The 26349-nt window shown below is 44.1% G+C and overlaps 1 protein-coding gene across 8 annotated transcripts in view; it reads left to right on the top strand.

Moving 5' to 3' along the window:
- The window catches only part of LOC144755958 (signal transducer and activator of transcription 5B), a 1707375-nt gene that overhangs the window by 931801 nt on the left and 749225 nt on the right, over positions 1-26349 (top strand). For all 8 annotated transcript variants that reach the window (XM_078645393.1, XM_078645400.1, XM_078645396.1 and 5 more), the window contains one exon: positions 10152-10241. In XM_078645393.1, the coding sequence (XP_078501519.1) occupies positions 10152-10241 (90 nt within the window). The remainder of the gene's footprint in view (positions 1-10151; positions 10242-26349) is intronic.

The following is a 26349-nucleotide window of genomic DNA, read 5'->3' on the forward strand; positions in this document are numbered from 1 at the left end:
GTGTTCAAAATCAGTACAATAACTGTGTGTGCAGATCAGGGAGGAGGGTTTGGGGCAGGGGTCCTTAAAAAGGAGGTTACCAGGTAACTCCATGTCACAGCAACAATGATACCAGTGCTGACTTCTTATTCCCCAAAGTATTGCGGTGTGGGACTTGTAGCATTGATTCAGTTCAGTTGCTCGTCTAGGTGACACTTTTATGCTTTTGGAACTTTTGCCATGTCAGCTGTTATACTGGTTGTATTTTCTGCAATTTAACAAAGCTTACGTGTCCCATACTGTTCTTTTCTATGATAATGTTTTGGCAAAGGTCATATGGTGTCATTTCATGTGATCTCATCCTTATGCTAATTACTGTATGGACATCTGAAAATCTACCTACTTTTGGTCAAAGAATGTTGGAAAGAATGTATATGTTCGAGGCATATGGGCTTTAGATCATATGCTTTAGCATAGATCGCCATCTGGTGTTGGGTCCGGATGTTTGCACTTTATCGATCGCGGTTCCTCATTTGACGTGCATTGACTCACTTCGAAAAACTTTCTATCTGAAAACTCGAGGCAGGTCGTCGGGCCTACTCGTACCGACCGCGCTAGCAGTTGATGGAATAGACTCCAGTCAAGCTATGTCCCGGGTGTTGTGCTAAATTTCCACGCACTGACTGCTTGTCCCCGGAACACAAGAAGGACTGCGACGTGTGTCGATCATTCCGATCAAAAAAGACACTTTGTGATCATCGGGCTTGGTGCCACGAAATGCAACATCTGAGTGACTCTATTCTGGACATCTTCGGAGAAAGTTCCGGTATCCAATACCTAGCTCAAGAGCCAGAGAAAGAAGAGCATATCTCCATGTCCGACTCCAACATGGAAGATGAAGAAGACATCACTGGGGGTCAGCGTACCGCGAGTACATATCCCCCTGTGCCTATTCTGCATAAGACAAAGGCTCTGGACCCTCCTCCGCCCTCGAGTTTAGGTCTGCACCGGCAAAACGTTTCAGATGCCCCGCCCTCCGTCCGGGCTCCGAAACAAAAAGAAGAGCCTTCTGGCTTGGACACGAGCCAGCCTGCTCTGATGCCGAACTACACCTTTCGCAACAAAACATAAGACCAAGAATCTATCTGTCAACATACCTTCGGGACCGAAGACTCCACCTTCGATGCCAAAAGTCTCGGAGCCGAAACCAAACAAGTCCAAAGACTCAGAGCCGAAACCTTCCAAGGCCAAAGACTTGGAGCCGAAACCATCAACACCCAAAGACTGAGAGCCGAAACCTCCGGCGCCAAAATCTCCATGGAAAGAGAAAGACATTCTCCCCAAAGAGCCTCCATCTAATGAGCCAACTTTCGACCCGAAACGGAAAAAGCTGGTTATAAACCCTAAAACGGGACATATTCAGGCAACCATTCCAAAAAATAAGAAAAATGACTTACCAGAGGACTATCATATCCCTCTCAAGAAGAAAAATGTGGACACATATGTATCAACAAACTCTTTTGCGATTCCTAAATAGCGATTTTTAAGGAATCGCTATTTAGGAATCGCAAAATGGTATGTATGAAGAATTTCTCTATTTTTTAGCGATTCCTTAATCTTCCTTATTTACGAATTCGCATTTTGCGAATTCGCAATTAAGGAATAATTTCCAATGCATTCCTATGGGCCAGGAGGCCCATAGCAATGATTGCGAAATAATTCTCAAATTGCGAATTCGCAATTTGCTAATCGCAATTTGAGAATTATTTCAAGGGTGCAGGGGTGTCTCAAAGACACCCTGCTGCACCCCTGAAATGTAAATGTGTGTGCATATGGCGCACATACATGCCCTATGGGCATGTGTGTGCATCACATGCCACCGTCAAAAAAGCCAAATTGTGCATTTTTTGAAGAATTCGCAAGTTACCATCAACTACAAGTTGGTGGTAATTTGCGAATTCTTAACCAAAATTTGCAGCCCAAAATGCTACATACATAGCGTTTAGGGAATAGCAAAATTGCGATTCCTTAAATGCTATGGCAAAATAAGGAATCGCAAATCTTTGCGATTCTTTATTTTGCGAATATTTCATACATCCCAAAATATGCAAAAAGGCCTTTTGCGATTCGCAAAGGCTTGATACATATGGCCCTAACTCTTCTCCTCCCTATATTCCACCTCCTAATCCCAACTTGATTATTACACCATTAAATTCACCACCAAGGCCAATTACACCTGACCCACAGGATGAAGGGCATGGGGATGAGGATCAGGACACTGACGCTTGGGAAGATTACCACACAGATCCAAATACAGATAATGACCCTGATTTGTATCCCTCCTGACCCTGCCCACCTAATGACAACATTGGATCTCTAGAGCTCCTTAACAGGGCTGCTCATTATCATGGAGTAGAGCTTCATAAAGAGCCTTTAGAAGAGGATTTCCTCTTTGAGACACTTTCTTCCTCACAAAGAACTACTCATACCCTGCCAAAGCAAAAAGACATGTTAAAACACACAGACGAGGTTTTTAAGGATCCTGTAATGGCAAGAATAATCACACCTAGAGTGGATAAAAAATACAAATCAGCTCCTACAGATCCTATTTATATTAAACGTAAGCTGCCTTTAGACTCTCTTGTAGTCTCCAACGCATGCAAGAGGGCTAACTCACAAGCCACAGGAGAGACCTCTCCTTCTGACAAGGAGTCCAAGCTTATTGATGCCTCAGGCAAAAGAGTAGCTATACAGGCAGCAAACAACTGGTGCATTGCCAAAAACCATGCGCTGCTAGCTCGTTATGACAGGGCTCATTACAATGAGCTAGAAAAACTCATGCTACACTTGCCTGACCGATATAAATCTAAGGCTAATGACCTTATTCAGGAAGGTAAACTCATTACCAACACCTCAATTAAATGTGCACTAGACGCAGCAGACACAGCATCTCGTGCAGTTAACACCAGGGAATTATTACGCAGACACGCTTGGCTCAGAATTTCTGGATTTAAGCCGGAGGTGCAAATCTCCATACTTTACCAACTCTTTGATAAAGAGCATCTTTTCGGCCAAGCTGGACACTGAGGTCGCAAAGTCCATGGGGGCTTTACAGTTACCTGCCAGTAGAGGTTCTTTTCGCTGCTCTTTTTACAGGGGTGGCTCAAAAAACTGTGTCCACTGACAAAGCCTCCTCCTCTTACACAGCAACAACCAATCCCCCTCCTTCAGAGATTATTCTAGAGGAGGTTTTAGCAGAAACAATGGTAGGGGAAGAGGTAGAGGTAGAGGTAATTCGATACACACTTCCCCCTCAAACAAACAGTGACTTCCCTCCGCTACCCCCCGATCATTCCTCTCCTGTCGGGGAACGTCTCTCTCAATTCTTACCTGTCTGGAATTCAATCACTTCAGACAAGTGGGTGCTACAAATTATCCAATATAATTACTGCCTGGAGCTTACAAGCACTCCCCCAAATATTCTTCGAAGAGCACATGCAATATCACCGAAACATCTCACCCTCTTAAAACAAGAGGGTCTATCTCTGTTAGAAAAATATGCTATACAGCTGGTCATATTCATATATCAAGGGACAGGGGTATACTACCTGTGTTTCTTAATTCCCAAAAAGGACGGCTCTCTCAGGCCTATACTAGACCTCCGACAGCTGAATCTGTACATACAGTCGGACCACTTTCACATGGTCACACTCCAACAGGTACTCCCACTACTTCAGCAAGGCGACTTTCTATCAACTCTAGACTTAAAGGACGCCTATTTCCATATTCCCATTCACCCTGCTCACAGAAAATATCTCAGGTTTGTGGTAGACAGACAACATCACCAGTTCAAAGTTCTCCCATTAGGAGTAACTACAGCACCCATGATTTTCACCAAGTGCCTGGCAGTAGTCGCAGCTCATCTAAGAAGACAGCACGTTCATGTCTTCCTTTACCTAGACGACTGGCTCATAAAAGCCAGATCACAACAAAGCTGCCTACATCACACTCAAAAGACAGTCCAACTGCTTCACAACTTGGGGTTCACTGTAAACCTCACCAAGTCTCACCTCCAACCATTCAACACACAAGTGTATCTAGGAGACACAATAGACACTCGCAAAGCTCTAGCTTACCCCGACCCAGTCAGGATTCGCAGCTTGCAAGCTCTAATATCACGGTTTCAGCCTCAACACTCATTACCAGCCTGAGTGTTCATGCAATTAATCGGAATGATGGCTTCTTGCAGTTTAATCGTTCCCTATGCAAGACTTCAAATGTGTCCCCTACAGGAATGCTTAGCACGTCAGTGGAACCAGGCTCAAGGTCAGTTATCAGATCTGGTGTTGATAGATGGCCGTACACATCACTCTCTACAGTGGTGGAACATATAAAACCTTTCCAAGGGGCGGCCATTTCTCGATCTTGTTCCACAGATCGTGCTAACGGCAGATGCACCCCTCACTGGTTGGGGAGCAAATCTAGAAAAACATACCATTCAGGGCATGTGGACTCTGCAACAAAAACAACTACACATAAACCATCTCAAACTGCTAGCAATTCTTGTAGCATTGAAGGCTTTTCAACCTCATCTAGTAGTCAAAGCTGTCCTGGTTCGCACAGACAACATGACAGCGATTTACTACATACAAAAACAAGGGAGGTCACACTCTCTACAGCTCTCAAAGCTAGCACAGAGCATCTGGAGATGGGCCATACCTCAAAAAATATATTTCCTTGCAGAACATCTTCCAGGAGTAGACAACCAAATTGCAGATCTCCTCAGTCATCAACATCAGCAGATATTCGAATGGGAACGTCACCCTCAAGTTCTCCTCCCATTCTTCTAAATGAGGGGCTTCCCAGAGATAGATTTGTTTGCCACTCACCTAAACGCAAAATGCCCAAACTTTGCGTCCAGGCATCCACACCCATTGTCCAAAGGCAATGCACTATGGATGAATTGGTCAGAGATTTTTGCTTACACTTTTCCACCTCTCCCACTCATTCCGTTAGTGTTTCGGAAACTTAAACAGCACTCTATGACGCTTATCCTAGTTGCTCCCACATGGGCCAGACAACCCTGTGTGGAAATGTACCTTTTTAGGGGTATACTGGTGCAGGGCCACCCTTTTGTCCACAGGTTCAAAAACCAACAAAGTAGAGATCAGCACTGGAGTAGGAATAAATAACAAGTTTATTAATCACTCATGAGTGAGACCACGTCCACACAGCACTCTCAAGTGCTGGCGGAGGTAGTACACTGGCTTCACAAACCAGTGTCCTTTTATACAGGTTTTGTGCAGTGTAAGCACGTGAACAGAAATAGGAAGTACAAGTTTTAGAAATAGTTTTTAGCAAACAGGGGCAGATGAATAACTACGTGGTCAGCAAAGAGGGAGGGGGAGCAAAACTGCTTATGGCAGCAGTACATGATTGACAGTGAACAGGTGTACTGGCAGCTACAAACTCTCAGCACGTACATTGCTTTTAGCTGAGTCAGGAAGTTAACTTAAATAGATAACACAAGCACAGTAAAAAGACGAGCAGCAGAGGATGGGAGAATTACGAAGGAAACAAAATGGACACCACAGCTAAAATGGCTGCAGCTTATGCCAAGTAAAATATTACACGTTTTCCACACCTGGTTCACAATCCTGTTGGAGCTATCAGTTTTTCCCCACCAAAACAACACCTCTCCCCCAAGTTTCTTACTCAGAACTGTGGAAAGATAAGACATCCAGATCCCAATCAGCTCAACCTTGCGATCTGGCACCTGAAATCCTAGAGTTTGGCTACCTTAATCTTCAGCCAGACTGTATGAATGTTATCAAAGAGGCTAGACACCCTACCACAAGAGCATGCTACGCAGCAAAGAGAAAATGTTTGTCGTTTACTATAACAACAATCAGATCGATCCCCTAGATGCTTCAACAGAAGACATCATTTATCTATTACACCTACAACGTTCTAATTTAGCGTATAATCCATACGCTTACATCTCTCTGCAATAGCTACATATGTAGAGTGCCTGCTAATAAAGCTTTTATGGAAGGACTTAAAAGACTCATTCCCCCCAGACTTCCAGCTTCTCCAGCGTGAACTCTCAACATAGTCCTTACAAGATGCATGGATTCCCCCTTTGAGCCATTAGACAAATGTGAAATACAATTTCTCACCTGGAAGGTAGCCTTCCTTATAGCCATCACTTCTCTAAGAAGAGTCTGTGCGCTTCAGGCACTAACCATAGAGGAACCATTTTTGCAAATACATCAAAACACAGTGGTTCTTAGGACTAACCCCACATTTTTACCTAAAGTCATCTCTGCCTTTCATATCAACCAATCTGTTGAGTTGCCTGAGTTCTTCCCTCAACCAGATTCAGTGGCAGAACGTGCCCTTCACACATTAGATGTTAAGAGAGACTTACTATATTACTTAGAAAGAACAAAACCTTTTAGGAAAACCAAACAACTTTTTGTTGCTTTTGCTCCACCACATAAAGGCAATCCTATATCAAAATCGGGCAATGCAAGGTGGATAGTTCAGTGCATTCAAATATGCTACATTAAAGCTAAATGCACATTAACAATGCCCCCTAGAGCACACTCTACACGCAGACTAGGGGCTTACATGGTATTTTTAGGAAACATACCCATAGATGACATCTGGAAGGATGCAACATGGTCTACACCTCACACATTAATAAACCATTATGTGTTAATGAAACAACAAGCTATGTGGGCCAGGCAGTTTTATGAACACTATTTCAAACCACTGCAATGGCTACAGGTTAGCCACCGCTTCAGAAATAACTGCTTTATAGTCTGTGCTAAAGGATATGATCTACTGCTCATATGTCTCGAACAGAAAATGCTACTCACCGAGTATGCATCTGTTTTTGGCATATAGAGCTGTAGAGTCATATGCGCCCACCCGCCTCCCTGGGTACCTTTACCTGTTGCAGTGATATCTTACTTAGATACAATTTATATGGACATCTATCTTTATTACTTTGCTAACTCCATCATCACCCTTTATGGCAAAACAATCTTAAGGAGGGAGTCGATGCCCATGCGCACTATCATCGAAAGGAGGAGTCACCTACCTTGTGACTGACTGCAAGACTTATTCGAACAATAACAAAGTGCAAACATCCGGAACCAACATCAGATGGCGATCTATGCTGAAGCATATGACTCTACAGCTTTATATGCCAAGAAAAGATGCATACTGAGTAAGTAGCATTTTCCTTGGTTCAGTACCACTACCTGATGGGACATTGAAAAAAGACGAAGTAGAATCGTGGACTTACCATTACATGGCCTATTCAACCACTCTTCTAAATAGATCAGGCCACCAGAAGTGAGAGATATTGAAGATATTTGCATATGAAGTAATAAAGTGGCAACCCTGTTTATTAATGCATCTCTCCGCCTGCAGACATGACCAATAGACAACTGCCCTTCGGTGATCTGTGACTGTGCGTTTGTGGATCCCTATGTACATAGTACGAAGAAAGGCAACCACATCTTATTCAATCCATATCCTTAGCAAACAATATTGTTGAATATGTAAATAACACTTGGTTAAGCAGTAGGGCAGACTATATCAAGGAATTTGTGGAGTATTTCTCCAAGTACAACCCCATTGATGAACGAGAACTGCTTTAGTTACGTATTAGTCTATTTAGCAATGCCCATGTACCAGAAAACTGGCATACTGGTGCTGAATACGCCAGTCAATGGGACCATGACAAAAGAATAGGCAATCCTAAAATGGAGGTTAACGGAAAACATTTTACAGGCCTTGGAAACCTGTCCTTCATGTTTCCTTTATTTCGGTTCCATAGAATCATAAAAGGTACAATGTAAAACATTTAATATAAATACAAAATAAATACGAATTCACTTTTCAAGAATAACATTACTCATAATAAATCAGGCTAGTATAACAGTTACCGTCCATCAAACCCAGGCTCATTACATTTCTAAAACCATAACCATGGCAGTGCTTATCGTTTTCCTGACTATTTGGGACAGCGCACATCACTTCAAATAGTTACACCTCCACAAAAATCCTCGTTGCAAGTTTGAGGAAGGGAAGCAGCTGTATACATTGCATGGTTCTCTAACTAGTGACCAACATTAAACCGCATCCCACATGGCACTGATATCAATTGGTGTTCTGCATGCCAATCCAGAATAGTTCGACAGCACAAAAGAAACAGGCTCCTGAACTGCTACAATAGTTATAGAGCGTAAATCTCTTCTGAATTCACATTCTGTGCATACTTTGTCAAGTTCGGTGTTGGGCATTTTTTCATTCTTTGGGCCTTTGATGAGTTTTTTAGACTCCTTGTCACTTACTGTCCTCTCTTGGAACATTTAACCGTGATCGTGCTCTGAAGTCAAGTCAGCGTCGTCTAGCAAGTGTTTTCTGCTTGCCTTGCCTTTAGACCTGGGAAGATAGGGTTTTTTCAACCCTCTTCCTCGACTTACTATCTTTGACTTCAGTGGTTTTCTTCCAGTGACCTTATTTTGCGTCGAGTCCTTCACTTTCAAGGATTGTTGGACGTGTTTTCTGTTTGCAGTTATGGCATAACTAGAACAATGTCTAATACTGCAAAATGCGGATAAGTAGCCTCAGTGATATCACCCCTTCCGATAAACAATTTTTGATCCAGGCAAAAACTCTCAGAGAAAAGAAACTGATCTCATTCCCACATCGGTCGCTGGTACAAAGCCCCTGATTTTTGAGGCTGTGTTGAACTTCTTTCTGTGTGTTTTCTTCAGGAGTTTTTTTCACACACTTCCAAACACCGCCAAGTGGAAAAGTCATCTAAAATGGAGTTGATATGTTGGGGGCATATTGCTTCCAATTAGTGTTAAAGTAAATCATGCTGACTACGTCCATGTCGACGCCCAGAAGAAAAACATTGTGAAGATATAAAGCGTCTGGAAATAACCACTGGATGGCAGAATAACGCACAGCATGCAAATCTCAAGGAGCATCAGTGTGCAAACCAATTTATCCAGGTCAGTAACCCGTTTCGATTCAGCTAGAAGCTATTTTAGATCACATTTGACCCACCCGCTTCTTTGGTGGAGAGGATGGCTAGGAATCAAGGGCCAGGGTTAGCGATGACCAAATAGTGAATTTTTGCGATTTCCTATTTGGTAATCGCAAGCACCCTGGTACAAATGTGTCTTTAACAAAAATCAGTGATTCCGAATTGGTCACAAATAGACCTACCTCATTCATATTCATGATGTAGGTCTCACTTTGCGACCCATTGGGAATCGCAAAAATCACAGGGATGCGACTGCTGGGGTCAGCAGACCACCATGTCTGCGATTGCATTTCAATAAAGCAACTTTGTTTTTAAATGTAGGCCCTTTCGTCCACTGCCTGCTCTTAAAACATTTTTTGTTAAACATTTAGGGGAAGGTTTCCTCGGAGACCCCTTCCCCTTTGTGAACGGTAGGTGGTAAAATGCAAATGTTTTGCCACTGCAAAACATTCCCACATGCTACTGTGATTCGTATTAGATGGGGACACCCTAAACATACTTCTTCCCATACCGAAACGCAAACCCAATTTGTTATTTGGTAATAGGTTACCGAATCACAAATTGGGCTTCTTTCCACATAAAATGTTTTTTTACAGTTGCAAATGGTCTGATTCTGCGAATCGGGCCGTTTGCGACCTCAAAAAAGCTTTGTACATCTGGCCTCAAGATACCTTTTCCACTGTGCTCTGTAAACTACCTTAGATTGTGTCTAATGTGTGAGGCACTCAGTTTCCGGTTAACATTATAATGAGTGATGCCGGCCACACCTTTGGTCAACTCTGACAATTGAAATATTTCACTGAGCAAGGTGCTGTTCTAAGCCCAACTGCTAGATATGCACGGAAAGTGACTTTAGAAAAGATTCAAGCTTAACAAGATCGTGATGATTTACTTTCTCTTTATGCATTTATGTGCCTTTCTGTCTTCCGCACTCTACGTTGTTCTCTCACAGTGTGGGTGACCTGGCACGTATCTAACGCTCTGACTCAGCATGGATTCACACCCCGCTGTGCTAGCTTTTGTCCACGCTGATGTTTAACATGGTGTTAATTCTTCTTTTGATAACACTTCATTAGCAAAGTGCTCATTCCTTTTGCAGAACAGCTACGAGCGTTGTCCGTTCGACCTTGTCAGATGTATCCGGCATATATTGTATCACGAACAGAGGCTTGTACGAGAAGCAACAAATGTAAGTAGTTTATCCTTTCTATATCATTCCCCAAACTCTCCCGCACTAGAGATGCATAGAAATCATCAGCATTACTTGTACTGGATGGACCACACATGGTATGATTCCTTGGGGTGTACACCTACGTTTCCAACCAGTTGTCACTTGTCTGGACCATCTATGACGCTTAGCCGCTCTGTGAATAACTGGCAATGCCCAGTTAAGAGGAAGGGCCGGTCGTCCAGTCAGCCTTTGCTAATGACATTCCTCTGGATTGAAATATAATTTGTATGCGATGCCTGCATGTTTTTTCTATGTGTATCTTAGGTGGGGCGTGCAAGCTTTGTTATGAGGTAGTTATATCTAAAGAGGTTAATGGTTGAAGAATTTGGCTCATTTTATTTAATTTGGTACGGTTAGATGTGAACGTTTCCCATTAGAGGTTAGGCTAGCAGAACAAAGTATGTATATATTTTTTAAGAGAGTCTTCAACGAAAACTAGTGTAATGTATTATGAAAGATTTACTCATAAAATCAGTGTCAATTTCATTCTCGAGTATCAACAGAATGTTTATCTATTTGAATACTACTTCTTAACTTCGTCTGCAAAAATGTTCAATCACAATCTTACAAGTGCCTTAAAATTGTGTGGCTCTAGCTTCTACACTTTATATTTCAAAATTTCCTCACATAGTGCATATAAGAATGGATATATACGTTTGTCCTTCTGTTTATGTAATGCTCTTTCGTTTTGGGGTTTTTATTTTTTTCTGCGGTACAAATATACTTGCTTTCTTTTTTCCCGTTTCATTTTTTTCAAAACCATTTTTTCATTGCCCATTAACATAGTATATAAAAACAGTGCAAAATGGAAGTAAAATCATCCGGCAGTAGAGGTAAAACACTTTGAAGCACACCATCGTAAATGTTTCATAGACCCAACTTTCTTTATGAGAGTACACTTTATATTATATGTATGTGAGCTTATTTTTTTTGCTTGATAACTATACTCAAAGTACCCAGATGCTCTTATCTGACACACTGTTTTATGTACAAAGAACAATTGACGGACCGAATGCAGAACAGTGTAAAACATTCACCCCAGTACAGAGATCTGGGCCTAAATCCATCATTTTTAGGTCTCGCCAGCGAGACCTATTGTGGTTGTTTTGCCTCCCAAGGGAGACAGACCGGTGCACGAGCCGCTTAGGGTCTGTGGACGTGCTTCGCGCACGTGCACACAACACACACAGCGTTACTGAGGCCGGCCGAAGGCACACGCATACACACAGACTCATACACACATGCTCACACACACACACACACACACACACACACAAACACACACACCGCCCCCATGCACACACACACACTGCCGCCGCCCCCCTCTACCATCAGAATGATACTTGTATTCTGTTGCTCGCGGCTTCATGTGCAGTGTCCGTGACAGCCAGGCCTCTCTGCGCATGCGTGCCCAGTATCTCGCTCTGACACTCCTAATATCCGGGGCTGGGATAGGGCGCCGGCTTTTCTTCATTCATCTGGAAGGGGAGTGAGCTAAGGGAAAAAACCAACATGGCGGCGTCTACTGTTACTGCTGGGCGAACCGCTTCCTTTTCTTCCCCCTCTTCCACCTGGCTGAACTCCAACCATTCGGGCAGTCTGATGGTAGCCCAGCCCAGCCACGACCACCATGCCTCAGGGGAGGAAGTCGACGGGCAGAACCTGTGGTAAAAATACACCCTCTATCATTTAAATCCAATAATGTCCCATGCTAGTAAATGTGTTAGATTGTGCTTGCTCTAAATAAGAGTTCTTGTTGTTTTTCGTTCTTGGGTGCATGAATACAGATTTTCGAACCTATCTGTGTTGCTCGCATTTTGGAAGATAAGGACTGCCTATAAAGAGACATATGTGAACTATGAACAGCTAGTCCCATAGGAGATTGTATGGCGCCCTAAAGTGCCCAACAGGGGGCGGCTGTTATGCTACAAATTCGCCCTGTTCGGGCTGTGGCCATCCTCTCTCACCGCTCTAGGTGGGAACGTTTGCACCTCCGGGTGATAGCAGAATGAGCTCAGTGTGAAGGGAGAGAAGCCTGGCTCGTGGCCCTGCCCTTGGTGCTGGACAGGGATTGGAGGGTGTTGCGTCACCTGATGGAGCTGCGCACTGTGACGTTGTTACACGGTCCTGCTCTGCAAGACTGCCTCAGCTGTCTGCTGTACATCACAGCAGGACGGTCATTGCTGCTTAGTGACACCTGATTAATGTGTTCTTTATTCTGTCGGTATTACCCCAACGAGATTATTTAGGTGACTTGCAGTCATGTTATTTTCAAATAACACCACAGTACTTTAAACGACAGTGGACACGTGAATGTTTGTTCCCAAATACAAAACTGTATTTTGCTAATGTGCAAACAATAGCTGGACATATCCTTGGACAAAAAGTTTCCAAAGGGTTGTCCTTGAGCATGGCTGACGTACTGTATTTCCTTCCCTGTCGTCTCCTGTCGGTTTCCTTTAAACCGTTTATTCTCGGGGCGCTCTTAATCCCGTACACACAGACTTTATATAGGGTTTCAGCTAAAATCTGTTGAGATTAGAGGATGTGGACTCGGTTGTGATATCTGGTGCTCATGAGGTGTATAATAAAAAAGCTTCTAGCCTGTAACCATCAGTTTGAAGCTAGTATAGCAACAAAGTCAGGACCTGCCACCTAGTGTTGGTTTTGGAAAGTTGTTTTTCTTTAAAAAAAAGATGGGTGTGGGGGGGTCAAATTGGCTCGTGATTAGTGACCACCTTACTCCAGGGAATTGCAGATACCGACTCCAATTCTGAATTTTTCACCTATAGATATATGAAAGTTCAGGATATTTATACAGTGTTACTAAAGACCTGGAAGGAGGTGATCAACTTATCTGTGAAAACTTTCATGAAACACAGAATGCAACAGGGCACAAAATCCAACTCAGATTGTGCCTCCCTTCCCCAAAGGTAAGGGTACGTTTGGACATGCGAAGCATTAAATGATCTATATACTTGGAAAGGAACAACTTGGCTAAGGAAGTGAAAAGATGGTGTCAGTGAAAAAGTCTCCTGTCTGCTCCCACCCAGGGAGGTATGTAGGAAACAGGCTGCTAAAGGGATGTAACGTTGCCGTTTCCAGCATGTCCTGCTGTAGATTACATCATGCGCATAGACTGAAAAGCAGTACCCACATCCCTAAAGCCGTGGCTTGCAAGCAAAAGCAGAAGACATCTGGAACAAGGTTTTTAAGTACTGTCAGCCTGACTTGTGTCTCTCAGCAGGCATGAATGTCTAGACATTAGTGCTTGGTAATTGTGTGGCTAGATGTCTCAGTAGCAGCACCACTTGTCTGCTAGTGGAATATCACCCAGGAAGGCTATTGTGGTTTTTTCTGTACAAGAGGAATGTATCCTAGGCACAGCATGAAATGTATGTTCAGCTTAAGAATAATGAAGTAAGAATAAGTTATTTGGATTTCTTGATGGGCCAAGAGCACTGTCTATGCCACACTTTGCAAAAATTGACTTCATCCTAGTCATGTGGATCCTGTCCAGAACCTACCTAGGAAGTTGGTTACCTGCTAAACCACTGATAGACAATGCGATTCAACACTTCATAAACACCCAAGCTGTTTTTTAGGTGGTTGGCTGTGATTGTAATTTGATTTATGTTGATAGCACAGTTTGTGCTTTGACATTTTGGATCTAAGAACATGTCAAGGGATTGAACAAGCATTTGCAATGCAATTGGTCTCTCATTTGCGAGAGTTTAAGCTATTGGCATTGTAAATGACAAAGCCTTTTATTTATGTTTTAAAAACCAACATGTAAATTAAAGGCATTGCCATTTACAATGCCAATAGCTCAAACTCTCACAACTGTGAGACCTATTGCATTGAAAATGCTTGTTTTGCTCACTATACCGTTCCAGTTTGGACCCTGCCATATGCAAATCAGTCTTGACACTGCGCCCAATGGGAACCTTCCAGCCCGTACTGCCAGGCGAGGTCCTCCCTGGACTGGAAACAAGCATCCTAGGGCCGGTTTCGGGCTTTCAGCCCTCATCAGCCAGGGTAGCTTGACTCCAGTGGCATGAAGAGCACGGGACCCACGTCTGGGCATACCCGTCCCACTCGGGGTGACAAATGCAAAAAGAGCAATTGAAGGGTGATGCCCTGAAACCGGTCCCAGGATGCTTGTTTCCTGTCCAGGGAGGACCAGGCTTGGCAGTTCGGGCTGAACTGTTCTCACAAGGAACAGGGTCAAGACTGATTTGCATATGGCTGGTACCAAAGTGGGGTGGTGTGGTGAGCAAAACAATGATGGATTAAACCCAGATCCTTGTGACTGGGGGGGGAATGTTTGCATTGTCCAGCATTCCGTCCATCATTCCGTCCATCAATTGTTTCTTTTGCATACATTGTTTTTCTGTGGTCTACTCATCAACCACATCCTCATACATTTGCCATATACTGCAACGTCAGCGGCGGCTCATCCGCTATATTGAAAGAGCGTCTCCACTCTGTTGAGAGCCAGCTGAGGGAAACGGGAAATATAAAATGATAATCAATTGGTTTTATTATCATTTTATTATTCCTGTTTTCCTCTAAAGCCCGTCAAGTCTGTGCGGAGTGGGGTTTGGTTGTTGTCACAGTCAGCAGGGGAGGAGTAGTGAGCACTGTAAAAGCGCATGACGGTTTGGCCGGCCATGTAGGCCGGCCAAACCGTCATGCGCACTTAGGTTTCTCCAACCCAGCTGTGTTGCACAGCTGGGTTGGAGAAGTAACACAGACTCTCAGGCACTGTCCCAGCGGCAAACCAAGCCACTCCGACTAATCCTGGAGTTGCTCTCATGCTATTGAGAGCAGTGTCGGGATTGGTTGGGAGCCTGTGCTGGTGTCCCAGGAACTGCTGGGACACAATCAGGAGAGAAGAGGTGCATCGAGGCGGCCAGCAGCATCAGGTCAGGTTCTATTAAAATAATTTATCATTTTTTCCTTAATCCCCCATCCTCTATTCCCGCCCCCTCATCCCCATTTGAATTTTTACCACGGCAGCCACTGTGCAACGTTATTGTGATATCCTGTTGAAAAACTAGTTTGGACTCTTCACACTCAAAATTGTCCTTTCTTGTTCCCCTCATTTCTTGTACAGGATTTGAATAGAGGGTGGGGTGGATTGTGTCCCTAATATGTCACAATCCACTGATATGTTTTTACCTGTAGGATATGCTCTTCAACACCTGCTTACGAAACCCAACATATCTGGGGGTTTCTATGCAAGAGACAAGAATCTCTATCGATTTGGTCGTCTTAGTCAGACCATTGTCACTGTTATGGTGACATGGGACCAAATGTAAGCAAGGAAAACGGGATTCCATGCTGCTATGTGGGTAGTACATTATATCCGTAATTGAGCTACAAAAGCTCCTCTTACAACTTTCTCAGGCACCTTTGCACCTGCTGTGCTGTAGTTAGCTACACCTAGAATAAAAGATTTGAACCTATAACTAGGGGAGCCCAGAAAGACCGAAAAGCAGACAGAGGATTCTGTCTCCACAAGTTGTTTTGTGCTTTCCATCTAAGTTGTGAGTACTGAATTCTTCCTTACAGAATCAATTCATTCATTTGATCCATTTTGCTTTCAAGTTTAGAGATAGATGATTTGGTGCTCATCATGACCTTCAGTACTGGATCTCTTATCAGTGCTTTCTCACCATAAATGCTGTAGTGTTGTATTCATTATAAGAACTATCTGAAGGGAAACGTATCTTCCGCATTCCTGCACCATCTATCCTAGGCATGCTTCCTTGTATGAAACCCTTTGTCTAAACTCTATGATATATTATGATCACTCTAATAAATATGTATTAGAATTAGGTCACCAGAGTGTTAAATTCACTTATTGAAAGTTATGGGGTAATGGAAGGTGTGGAAACAATTGTATAAAATAAGTTATTTCAGTTATTGGCTATAACAAACTGTGGTGTATTGCATTTTTCTATAATAGGAGTCTTGGAAGGTTAAAAGTTTAACAAAATGCTGTTTCCATTCAAATATATAAGTACTTATTCAGTCCAAGGTGACATGATCAGTGTGCTTTCCAAGAAGAAACCTATGTGCTGTTTTACATTAGATGCTGGTAAAACAATGGAAGCAAACTCATTCCAAGACGATTGCCATTTTAGGACAGAAATCGGTAGATGTCTGGAAGTCGGCTTCTTTGGATAATAACTAGCCTGGGCGGCTGGCATAACAGATCTGATCCTTAATGGCATTAAAGTTGGTAGAGTGCTAGTTGGTTCCACTGTACTTGTTCAAGAGTTGCATTCTGCAGTATTTGGGAGCCAGTGAATTTGTAGTGCCCAGCCCTCTTTTCTCTCAGGTTGTGGATGAACAGGTGGCCACAGCTGATGCAGCCTGCTTTATGGGTCTTTGTCTCAGGAGGTGGTCCCCTGGCTTGTCTATGGTTTGTTATATCCTGTTACTGCTGCTGATTTAATCACAGAGGGCTTGGTTGCAGGGCGTGAAAGCATGCTGGCAGTTGTCTCTTCCCGTGTCTTGTGACATGTTTATGAGAGACTTTAAAGGGCACATTCTGTGTGGTGACGTGCAGACTTTATTTTCAGCAAATTTTCAATTTCAATGTAGTTCTCTTTTGTTTGATTAATTAAAATCTTACAATATAGTAACAATAATTCGTACTGTAAAAAGTCTGGTTTAAAAATTAATAAAAACATAAATAAATCTGTCATCGTTATTGTTCAGTTTAGTAGACTTAATAGTTCCGGACTTCATAATACAGTTTACATATTCTATACATCCTATATTACATTGCAGTTTAATCTTGTTGGGCTAATTCCGTTCTCATTAATAATAAAAACTTTACAAAAGCAGAGTTCAGTGTTATGTCATCTGAGTGCAGACATCTTATCAGTGCTTGTCTACGAGTCTGTATTCCTCTGGAAATAAAATGCTGCTGAGTATAGATTTTCTTTCAGCTTTAAGTTTTGGGCATATACACAGCAAATGAACAATATTCTCTTCTCCCGTTTTGCATAACCGACAGGTTTAAATTAATTTTATTTGCATAGTTAATAAAAACTGTTGCGATACAAAGTACATCAAGTTAAAACAATTCTGCTTATGACATAACATTTTTTCATAATTTATGTTATTTTAAAAACCAATATTCCGACTAAGAAGAAGTTCTGCTGACCAAGCTGTTTTTGATTCAGCAGATGCTGTTAGGGGTCGAGGGTACTTAGTTCCAGTCCACTTCTATCGTCACTTCTTATACCAGACTTCAAAAAGTGCTTCTACGTGCAAAAAGACTTTAATAACGTGCTTTAGAACCAGGACTGGAAACTGCCCTCCTTGAGCCCCCATGATAGGATAGCAATTGTTCCCGTGTACTATCCTAAGATTGGTTCATGACTATTGTGCTCACATTTTCTTTTCCACGCCTCAGGAACTTCACTAGACAGCAATTCAACTGTGGGTCATTCGGTGAAAAACAGGCCAGCACTGTTTGTCTCCTAATGCGTACCCCTTGCTGATTGAAGTGGCGTTTTAGCATTTGCTTTCGTTCTTCCAACAGTTCTTTACATGTACATAACAGGTGCAGCACATATTATGGTGCTGAGCCGCATAAGCGACAGGTAGAGCTCGCTTTTTCCTTTAGCCAGTGTGGGAAGTGCTGTATACAGGGTAGCAGACCAAGTCTGTGCTTCTAGAACTTGATTTTTGAGGCTTTGGCATAACCCAGGTCAAAATGATTCTGAGCTGCTGGCGCTGAATAGGTGTTCAGAGTCATTCATCCATGTGACCTTTTCAAGAGAGATGCCTTGTCTTCCATCCACGAAAGATGTTTGACCGTCCTCCACCAATTTCTTAAATGTGATGTGGTTTGTAGGAGTGTTCAAGAGCTGGTTTAGCCCCATATTGGTCAGGCTATTTTTGAGGTATTTGGCAGTGGGTGAGGCGGCTTGTTGTTGTAGCTCCTTCCACAGATATTCATTTAGGGTTCCTTGTTCGAATTTCCTCACTTTGTGCCAGGTGAAAATGTATGCTCCCTGTCTTGCCAAAGACTGTTTCTGTATAGCAAACTCTAGCCTGATTTGCGCTGGTAAGGTATATTTGGGCAGACCAAAAATAACCCCATATGAAGCTTTAACTTTGTTATCAAGTGTTTTTGCATCTCTTTCTTTCTGTGCTTCACTGCCATATACAATTGTTGGCAGAAGTTTCGAACGTACCACTTGTATCAAGGGCAGGATCGATGGGCCTTTTAGTATGCTGTTTAGTGCTTTTAAAGAGATTGCCAGGGCAAGGCCTTTACGTCTGGTGCTGTTTTTCCGTGCACTGAAGTGGCCGCCTTTGTTTATCTTACACCAAGATATTTATATTCAGACGTGTCCTCAATATGGGTCCTGCCCAGAACCGAGCAGCAGGTTTTTTCCTGTTTTTGCTGACCGTCATGGTCTTTGTTTTCTCAAGGTTTATGGTTAGTCCGTTTGCTTTGGAATAGTCCTACGTGATGTTCAAAATGTGTTGTAAGCCTGCTTGTGTATGGTTGTTCAGGACTATGTCGTCCGCATACAGGAGGCATGGTAGTGTTAAACCTCCTAATCTTTATCGCCCAGCTGGAGTAAAGATATTTGATAAAATAGGGCTAAGGAGATGAAGGTGTAGCCTAGTATTGTATTAACTTTTGTCGAGCAGTGTGTTGTTGCGGGGGGATTATCCCTGGCAGATCTTCCATTGATTGCTCTGAGGCTAAGATAATCAAGTTCCTCCAATACCCACATTCCGGTTTTGGTTTGTTTGCCCGATTGCGGTTTCCCTTGCGGTGGGATGTTCCAAATTGAATTTTGAAGTAACACTTCATCTGATGAGGTACCCATTACTTTGAGGTTTAGGTCCCCGGTGAGAATAAGGTCTGTTGTAGGCCTTTTGCCTATGCATGTTTCCAAAAAAATCACACAATTCCTTTGCTGCCTTAATTTTCCATTTCGGGTGGACCCAATCATTAATTATCATGATGTTGGTACCTCTTTTATCTGATTATCTGATGTTGAAGACAGAGTGAGAAGGTTTACTGCCATTGTTACTGAAGACGTTGGGCCAATTTCATTGGCTGTAGTAATACTTCTATTTGAGACATATATTACTAGACCTCCTTGAAGGTGACCGTATTTTGCCCCCCTAAGTGCTCTAGTGAAGAAACTCAAGAATCCCTGAAGATGCGGAGGATCTGTTTGCCAAGTTTCTTGTAATGCTACGATAGCAAATGACCTTATGTAGGTGACAAAATCTAGGTCTGGCATTTGATAGGCTAAGCTGTTTACATTCCATGAGCATATTTGTAAAAGCCCACTTATGCTGGTTTTTCGTGGTGGACTGGTGTGTTGTCAATTTTTTGGGTTATTGTTCTTGAATTCCTTCCTAGGTCTGTTCGCCAGTTTGGTGGTATTGTAAAATCCTGGGGACTTCTGGAGTTCTCTGGAGGAAACTCATTGTTCGTTTGGCAGTGCCCCACTGCTCCTCTAAGCACTGATGTTTCAGGTCTTTTTAAAGTTGCTTGAACCGCAAGTGTGGTTTCTGGGCTTAGCAAGTCGGGGTATCCTGGCTTAGTGTATAGAGTAATGATTATCCCTAGTTTTTAAAGATGTGACTCTAGAAGTATTTTTTTGTGCAATTGATGACGTTGCCCATGTTGTTTTTGTTTTTTCTCCTTCCGCTGAGTCCTTGCATTTAATAAATTGTATTGAAACCAACTCCATCGTCCTCACCTATGTCAATGATGGTATGTGAGACAGCAGACATAGTATGTTACATCGATTCCTGATGTCATGTCTGCCTTTAGATCTGTATTCTGGTGTAAACCATATGGCGCTTGTTTCCCTCCCTATTATTTCTGGAGGGGCGGTTTCATGATTATTTGGGGTCTGAAGGATGGACTCGTTTCTTAATACCCTTGGTATGGCCAAGACTCAATATTTTATTCCTTGTTTTGACTCTTTGAGGTTTGTACTAGTCCAGGCTGTTGTCCTATGCATCCCTGCCGGAGATATTCCAAGCTAATTTGTTTTTGTTTGGGGATGCCTTGATTTCCTGTCTCAGTTGGACCTCTGGTTGTATTTTAGAAACTCTTTGTATATTGTTTAGATTTTTGTAATAGGTTTGGCTTAACGTCGTACCATCTGGCTCCCTGTTGTGTGAACATTGGACGTTGAGATTTTCCAGATTTGTCATGATTGACTGATTGCACTTGGCTGCGCAGTAATTGGTGAGTGATGTTGAGGGATTGCTAATTTGCGAAAACATCTGATTTAATTCAAGTGATTAAATTCTCGTTGTTATGCCTACTGCCTCTTCCTCTTTATCTTCAAGGGTTAGTGATGTTTCCTTTTTGATGCAAGACCTTTGTCTCTTTATTCTCAGCTCTCCCAGATGACTGAATCATATTTATTCCTTCCATCCCGCTAAAGGAGATTTGACTTGATCCTAGTATAATTTCTGTGCTTTGTTTGGGTGTCCCTGTTAGTTTGGTATTGCTTTCTTTTTGCACTGATGTTGTCCCAAAGAGGCGCCGAAAACCATCTTGATTAGAACTTATTTTTTGGTTTCAGCTTTTCTGTCTTTGTGCCCGTCTTTGCCTTGCGTTCATTTTGTTGTCCAAATTATCTTCGGAGCGAGGGCCAGAAAATTGACCTGGTGTTGTTACGATTTTACTGCCCTCATTTCCTATGATGTTGTGTTTTGGTTTTGTCTTGGTGGAGGGATTCTCTTCATTGAAGGTTGTAATCAAGTGTGTTGCCATAGCTTCTTGAGTTCCAGTGGTGTATTTGTCATCTAGAGGGCGTGTGTTTGAGCATTGTGAAGCCCTTTTAAGTTGTGTGTTTAAGTCACTTAGCATTGATGGGAGGGAGGCTAGTTTTTTGACAACCGGGCCACATCCACAGATTTGGTTGTTAGGTTGTGTGCGATCCTGTATATTTTGTAGAAAGGTGTTTAACATGCCTAACTTTCCATCAATTGCAAGCACAAAAACTGCCAGAGTATTTAGTAGCGTTAGTTGTGTATCCATTTTATCGGATTGGTATTGGAGGGCCTCTACCAGGAGTTGCACTGTTTTTAACAAGCTTGTCAAGGCACTTCCTTGATCTGTTCGTTGCGGATCTCCTGGTGGACCTCATGCGTCTGTTATTAAATTTTGCCTCTCTTGCTTCTCTTGAATCTCCTTGACTGCCTTGTGTTCCTGATGCTCCTCGGTTGTCGACTTTGCAGGAGGGTCGTTCCTGCACTTGTTTTGAGAGTAAGTTGCCAGGAGGCCCTCCCACTCTTCCTTTCCCAAATATGAGAATTGTTCAGGGTCTTCCGTCTTGCAATTTAGTGACATATCCAATTTGGTTTGTATTGATGATGATGCTAATGATGTTTTGTATTTTATGACCGGGTCATTCATTGATGATGCAGGTAATGCCAATGTTGGTTTCCTGTCTTTCCTCTCCTTTGTGGTTTCATCTTTTGTGTTATCCGCCCGCGTGGTTTCCTACGGGCTGTCCAGCTCGCAGCTAGTTAATGCCTCCATTGTGATGCAGTTACCTCCTCTGTTTTTGCTATGGAGTGCAGGTTCAGCCATCGATAAATCTAATATGTCTGGTGGACCATCTCCTGATCCTTCTACAGAGGTTTGACACTTTTCCTTGGGGCCGTGATCTCTGATTAGCTCTATTTATTTATTTATTTATAAAATGTTATGTAGCGCAAACGTGACCCACGAGGATATCAGAGCGCTCTACAGTATAAAACATAAGCGGATGATGCAGTATACAAGCATTTGAAATGTGTCATTACGTTCAAAAGAAATATATAATATATTGGCTGCAACCAGCTTGACCGGGATCTGGGGCCCAAGTGAGATTGGCATTGTGGGGTCGATAGTAAATCAGCTGGCCTGGAAATCTCAACCCCAGTGCTTGGGCTTTCCCTTTTGTTATCATTCCCCTTTGAGCGGTTGTAGCGGCTGGAGGGGTGTCTGTAGGCCCCGTAATGCTGTGAAGCTTTTTTTTTTTTTTTAAAGTACATTTTTATTGTTGCTCTGGGTGTATCATCTGAAAATATATGAGGACACGGGCTGGCTTCAACATTCAGCCAGTATCCGTGAGTTCCGCAACTTTTCTCTTGCCCATTAGGATCGCTCACATATCAAAAAGACAGTACTGTATAAACCAAAGCATGTTACGTATGCAAATAAAGGAGAACAAACAACCCCCAAAGAAACAGCTCCTGATATGCCCACCCCCCTCCCCCACCCCGGAGTCCGCCCACCTTCCCTGATGAAATTACATCCACCGGACAAAAACTGGTTTCTACAGTAAGACATTCAACAGTTCCAATCTTTGCCTCCACCAGTAGGCGTGTATCAATCATCAAGTGTAACAGCGTTCTCCTTCAGATCCCCTGTGAGTTCACTCTAGACCGTGATATTGCCTCCACTTTGTCCACACTCTCCGTAACTTCTTGGGGCAACCCCTGGCTTTATATGTCACCCTCTCAGCCGCCATATATAGATCGAGCCCTCTTCTCCATTCCTCTAAGTTCGGCGGTTCGACCGCCCCCCAGCGCCGTGCAATGTCTCTCTTGGCCACCACCAAGGCCAGCACTAGGAATATGGTCAAGGGGCGGGCCAAGTCGACTTCGGTCGTCAACCCCAACAGAGCTAGCTTTGGGTCACGTGGTAGAGTAGTACCCAGGACCTCCTCTAATTCCCCAAATATGTCCTCCCAGTATACCTGTATGATTTTACAGCCCCAAAGTATGTGGTAGAAGTTCCCCTCTGGTTGGTGGCACCTAAGGCACGCCGTGTCCATGACCTTCCCCATTTTGTACAGTCGCACCCTGTCGTAGTAGGCTCTGTGTAGCACCTTTAGCTGTATGAGACGGATTCTGGACTTAATCGCAACCTCACGCGGGTGCATAAGAACCATCTCCCAGTCCAGGTCTTCCATCTCCCCCGTGTCTGCTTCCCATTTGTTTCGCAGGTCTTGTAGGTTTCCTAATGCATTGTTGGTCAGCGTTCTGTACGTGAGGGACACCGCTCCCCTCCCCATTTGCTCCTGCAGTAACCTACCCTCCAACGGAGCGTATTCTGGGATGTCTGCCAGAACGATGTTCTGTGCCCTCCAGGCGTGCCTTAGCTGTGTGTATCTGTAATACTGAGTGTTATGTAGGCCAAAGTCCCCCTGTAAGGCGTGGAATGTTTTCAGTTCACCCCTGGCAATCACGTCCCCTATGGTCGAAATGCCGATGACATCCCACTGTCTAAAGCCTGTCAGTTTGTTAAGTTCACCCAGCCACTTACAGTGCCATAGTGGCGTCTGTCGGGTGGGCCGTTTGTCCCATCCCATGCTTTTGGTCGCCCTGTTCCATGCTGTCAACGTGATCCTAGTAGCCGGCAGAAGGTGTCTCCCCACTTGACCTCCGTATAGGTAGTACAGAACATTGGCATGAGACCATTTTGATCTTTCCAGCGCATAAGTAGGGTGATCTATTGCTGCATGCAACCATTCATTTATCGGGGTAAGGTGTTCTGCCCAATAGTATGCCTCCAGGTTGGGAAGGGAAATCCCACCACTGTACTGGTGGCGTTGCAGTGTGGCCAAGGCCACTCTCGGGTGTTTCCCCAACCACAAGAATGTTCGTAGATCTGCGTGAATTTTAGGCAAGGTTGTGGGAGGCAGTGGGTAATATTTGTTTTGCAATGCATAGAGGAGCTTTGGCAGCAGGACCATTTTATATAGAGCTGCGCGCCCCAATAGGGTGAGCGGTAGCTGCCTCCACCGGTCCATGTCCAAATTCGCACTTGCCATGATGCGGGTCACATTGTTATTAAGGGAAAGTGTCCTGTCTAGCGTTATGAAGACCCCCAAATATTGGAATCCCTCAGTGGTGTGAATGAGGAGTTCCGGTAGGCAGTCCCTGCGCTCTCGGCCCTGTGGGTCATACAGAATCGATTTATGCCAGTTAATAGTATGACCAGCCCTCGCTCCAAAGTCATCCAACTCTCCGAACAGGACCGGGATTGTGGCATCCGGTTCCGTCACAAACAGCAGGACGTCGTCCGCATATAGCAAAATTTTTTCTTGGGTAGCCTCCGAGTCTCCCCAGGTGAACCCCCTGATTCCCTGATTCCATCGAATCCGGATTGCTAGTATTTCTATCGTCAATGTGAATAGGAGGGGGGACAGTGGGCACCCCAGGCGTGTTCCCCTGTTAATGTGGAATTCGCGTGACAGCCGTCCATTGACTCGCACTCGTGCCTTTGGGGCAGAGTATAAGAGTCTGATCCATTGTAGAAACTTAGGGCCAAAGCCAAATCTCCGTAACGTCTCAAATAGGAAGGGCCAGTGAACTGCATCAAAGGCTTTTTCTGCATCCAACGAGAGGAACCAGTGGGGCTCGCTCCTCTCTCGGACTTCCTGCAGCCAGTTATGCGTGCGGCGGAGATTCAATTTGGTTGCCCTGTCTGGAAGGAACCCGGACTGGTCCGCATGCACTAAATCAGAAATTACCCTCCGTAGGCGCCTTGCAAGGACAGTGGCCAGAATCTTCGTCTCCATATTGAGGAGAGAAATCGGGCGGTAGGAGGCACATTTGTCTCTGGGTTTACCTTCCTTGTAGATAGGGACAATTGTGGCCGTGGTCAGATCAGGTGGCAGGCTCGCCATTTGGAATGCCTCCACAAACAGCTTTTTAATATGACGTTGGAGCAAGTCCGCCGTACGTTTGAAAAATTCCGCTGGAAAGCCGTTGGGTCCCGGCGTCTTCCCCGGTTTCAGGGACGCTATTGCCTCTGCTATTTCCTCTAGTGTAATCTCTGCTTCCAGGTCCGTAGCGTCTTCTTGGGACAGCGTTGGGACCTCGATGTCGCACAAATAGTGGCTTGCTTCAGCCTCGCCACCCAGATCTCTAGCTCTATAAAAGTCTTCATAATACGTTGCAAAGGCCTCTGCTATAGCCTCGTCCGTACAGGCCGGTCTGTTCCCCGTCACTTCAATCCTGTCTACCCAACGTGCCGCCCTATCTCTCTTGCTCAGCCATGCTAAAAGTTTACCGGATTTATCACCCACGTCGTATAGGCGTGGAGTATCGCCAGTGCCTGTGTGCGTGCTTCCCCAGTGACAAGTTCTCTATAGTGTCTTTGCGTGTCTAGCAGTTTCCTAAGTATTTTGTCTTCCTTCCCACGGTGATATTCTGCTTCGAGGGCTAAGATCGAGGCCTCCTCATTAGTAACCGTATGTTGTAACTCCCTCCTGGCCGCCCCCAACCTGCTTTTTATACGATCCCTAAGGACTGGCTTCAATGCTTCCCAGAGTGTGATCCCTGATTCTACTGAACCCTCATTCTCAGCCACATACACCTTTATGTCTGCTCTAATACCCTTCAATATATCCGGTGACTGCAGGTCCCAGGCCGCAAGGCGCCATTCCATAGTCTTTTCCCTCCTCCCTCGTCCCAAGTGTGCATACAGGGGGGAGTGGTCCGAGATACCCCGTGCTTTATATTCCGCTAAGTCATTGATCGTGAGTTCTTGCCTGGAAGTGAATATATAATCCAGCCTGGAAAAGACCCTGTGGGCCCCTGAGTAGAAGGAGTAGGCCTCCTGTGTAGGGTGTAGCCATCTCCAGACATCTGTGAGGCCCAACGTGTGCATCTGTCGAGCCAACGCCGTGCCTTGTCCCGCTGTATGTGGGGTCCCCGATCTGTCCCTTGTGGCGCACATCACGTCGTTGAAGTCCCCCCCCCACTATCTGAATCGTGTCTGCCGTGTCTAGAAGGATAGCAGTGACCGCAGTGAGGGTGCATGCCTGCAGTTTTGGGGGGCATAGACTGAGACGATTGTGTACCTGCGCCTCCTCCATGTTCCCTGTACACCCGCATAAGTCCCCTGTGGGTCCAACCATGTACGAGTGATAGTGAACGGTGTGGATTTCTTAACAAGGATTGCAGCCCCCCTGGAATCTGCCGTGTAACCTGAGTGCGCTAGCACCACGTGTCTGCCTCTTGCTATAAAAGCGCACTGAGTGCCTCTTAG

Source organism: Lissotriton helveticus, chromosome 5_1, assembly GCF_964261635.1.
Source record: "Lissotriton helveticus chromosome 5_1, aLisHel1.1, whole genome shotgun sequence".
In the NCBI taxonomy this organism is placed as follows: domain Eukaryota; kingdom Metazoa; phylum Chordata; class Amphibia; order Caudata; family Salamandridae; genus Lissotriton; species Lissotriton helveticus.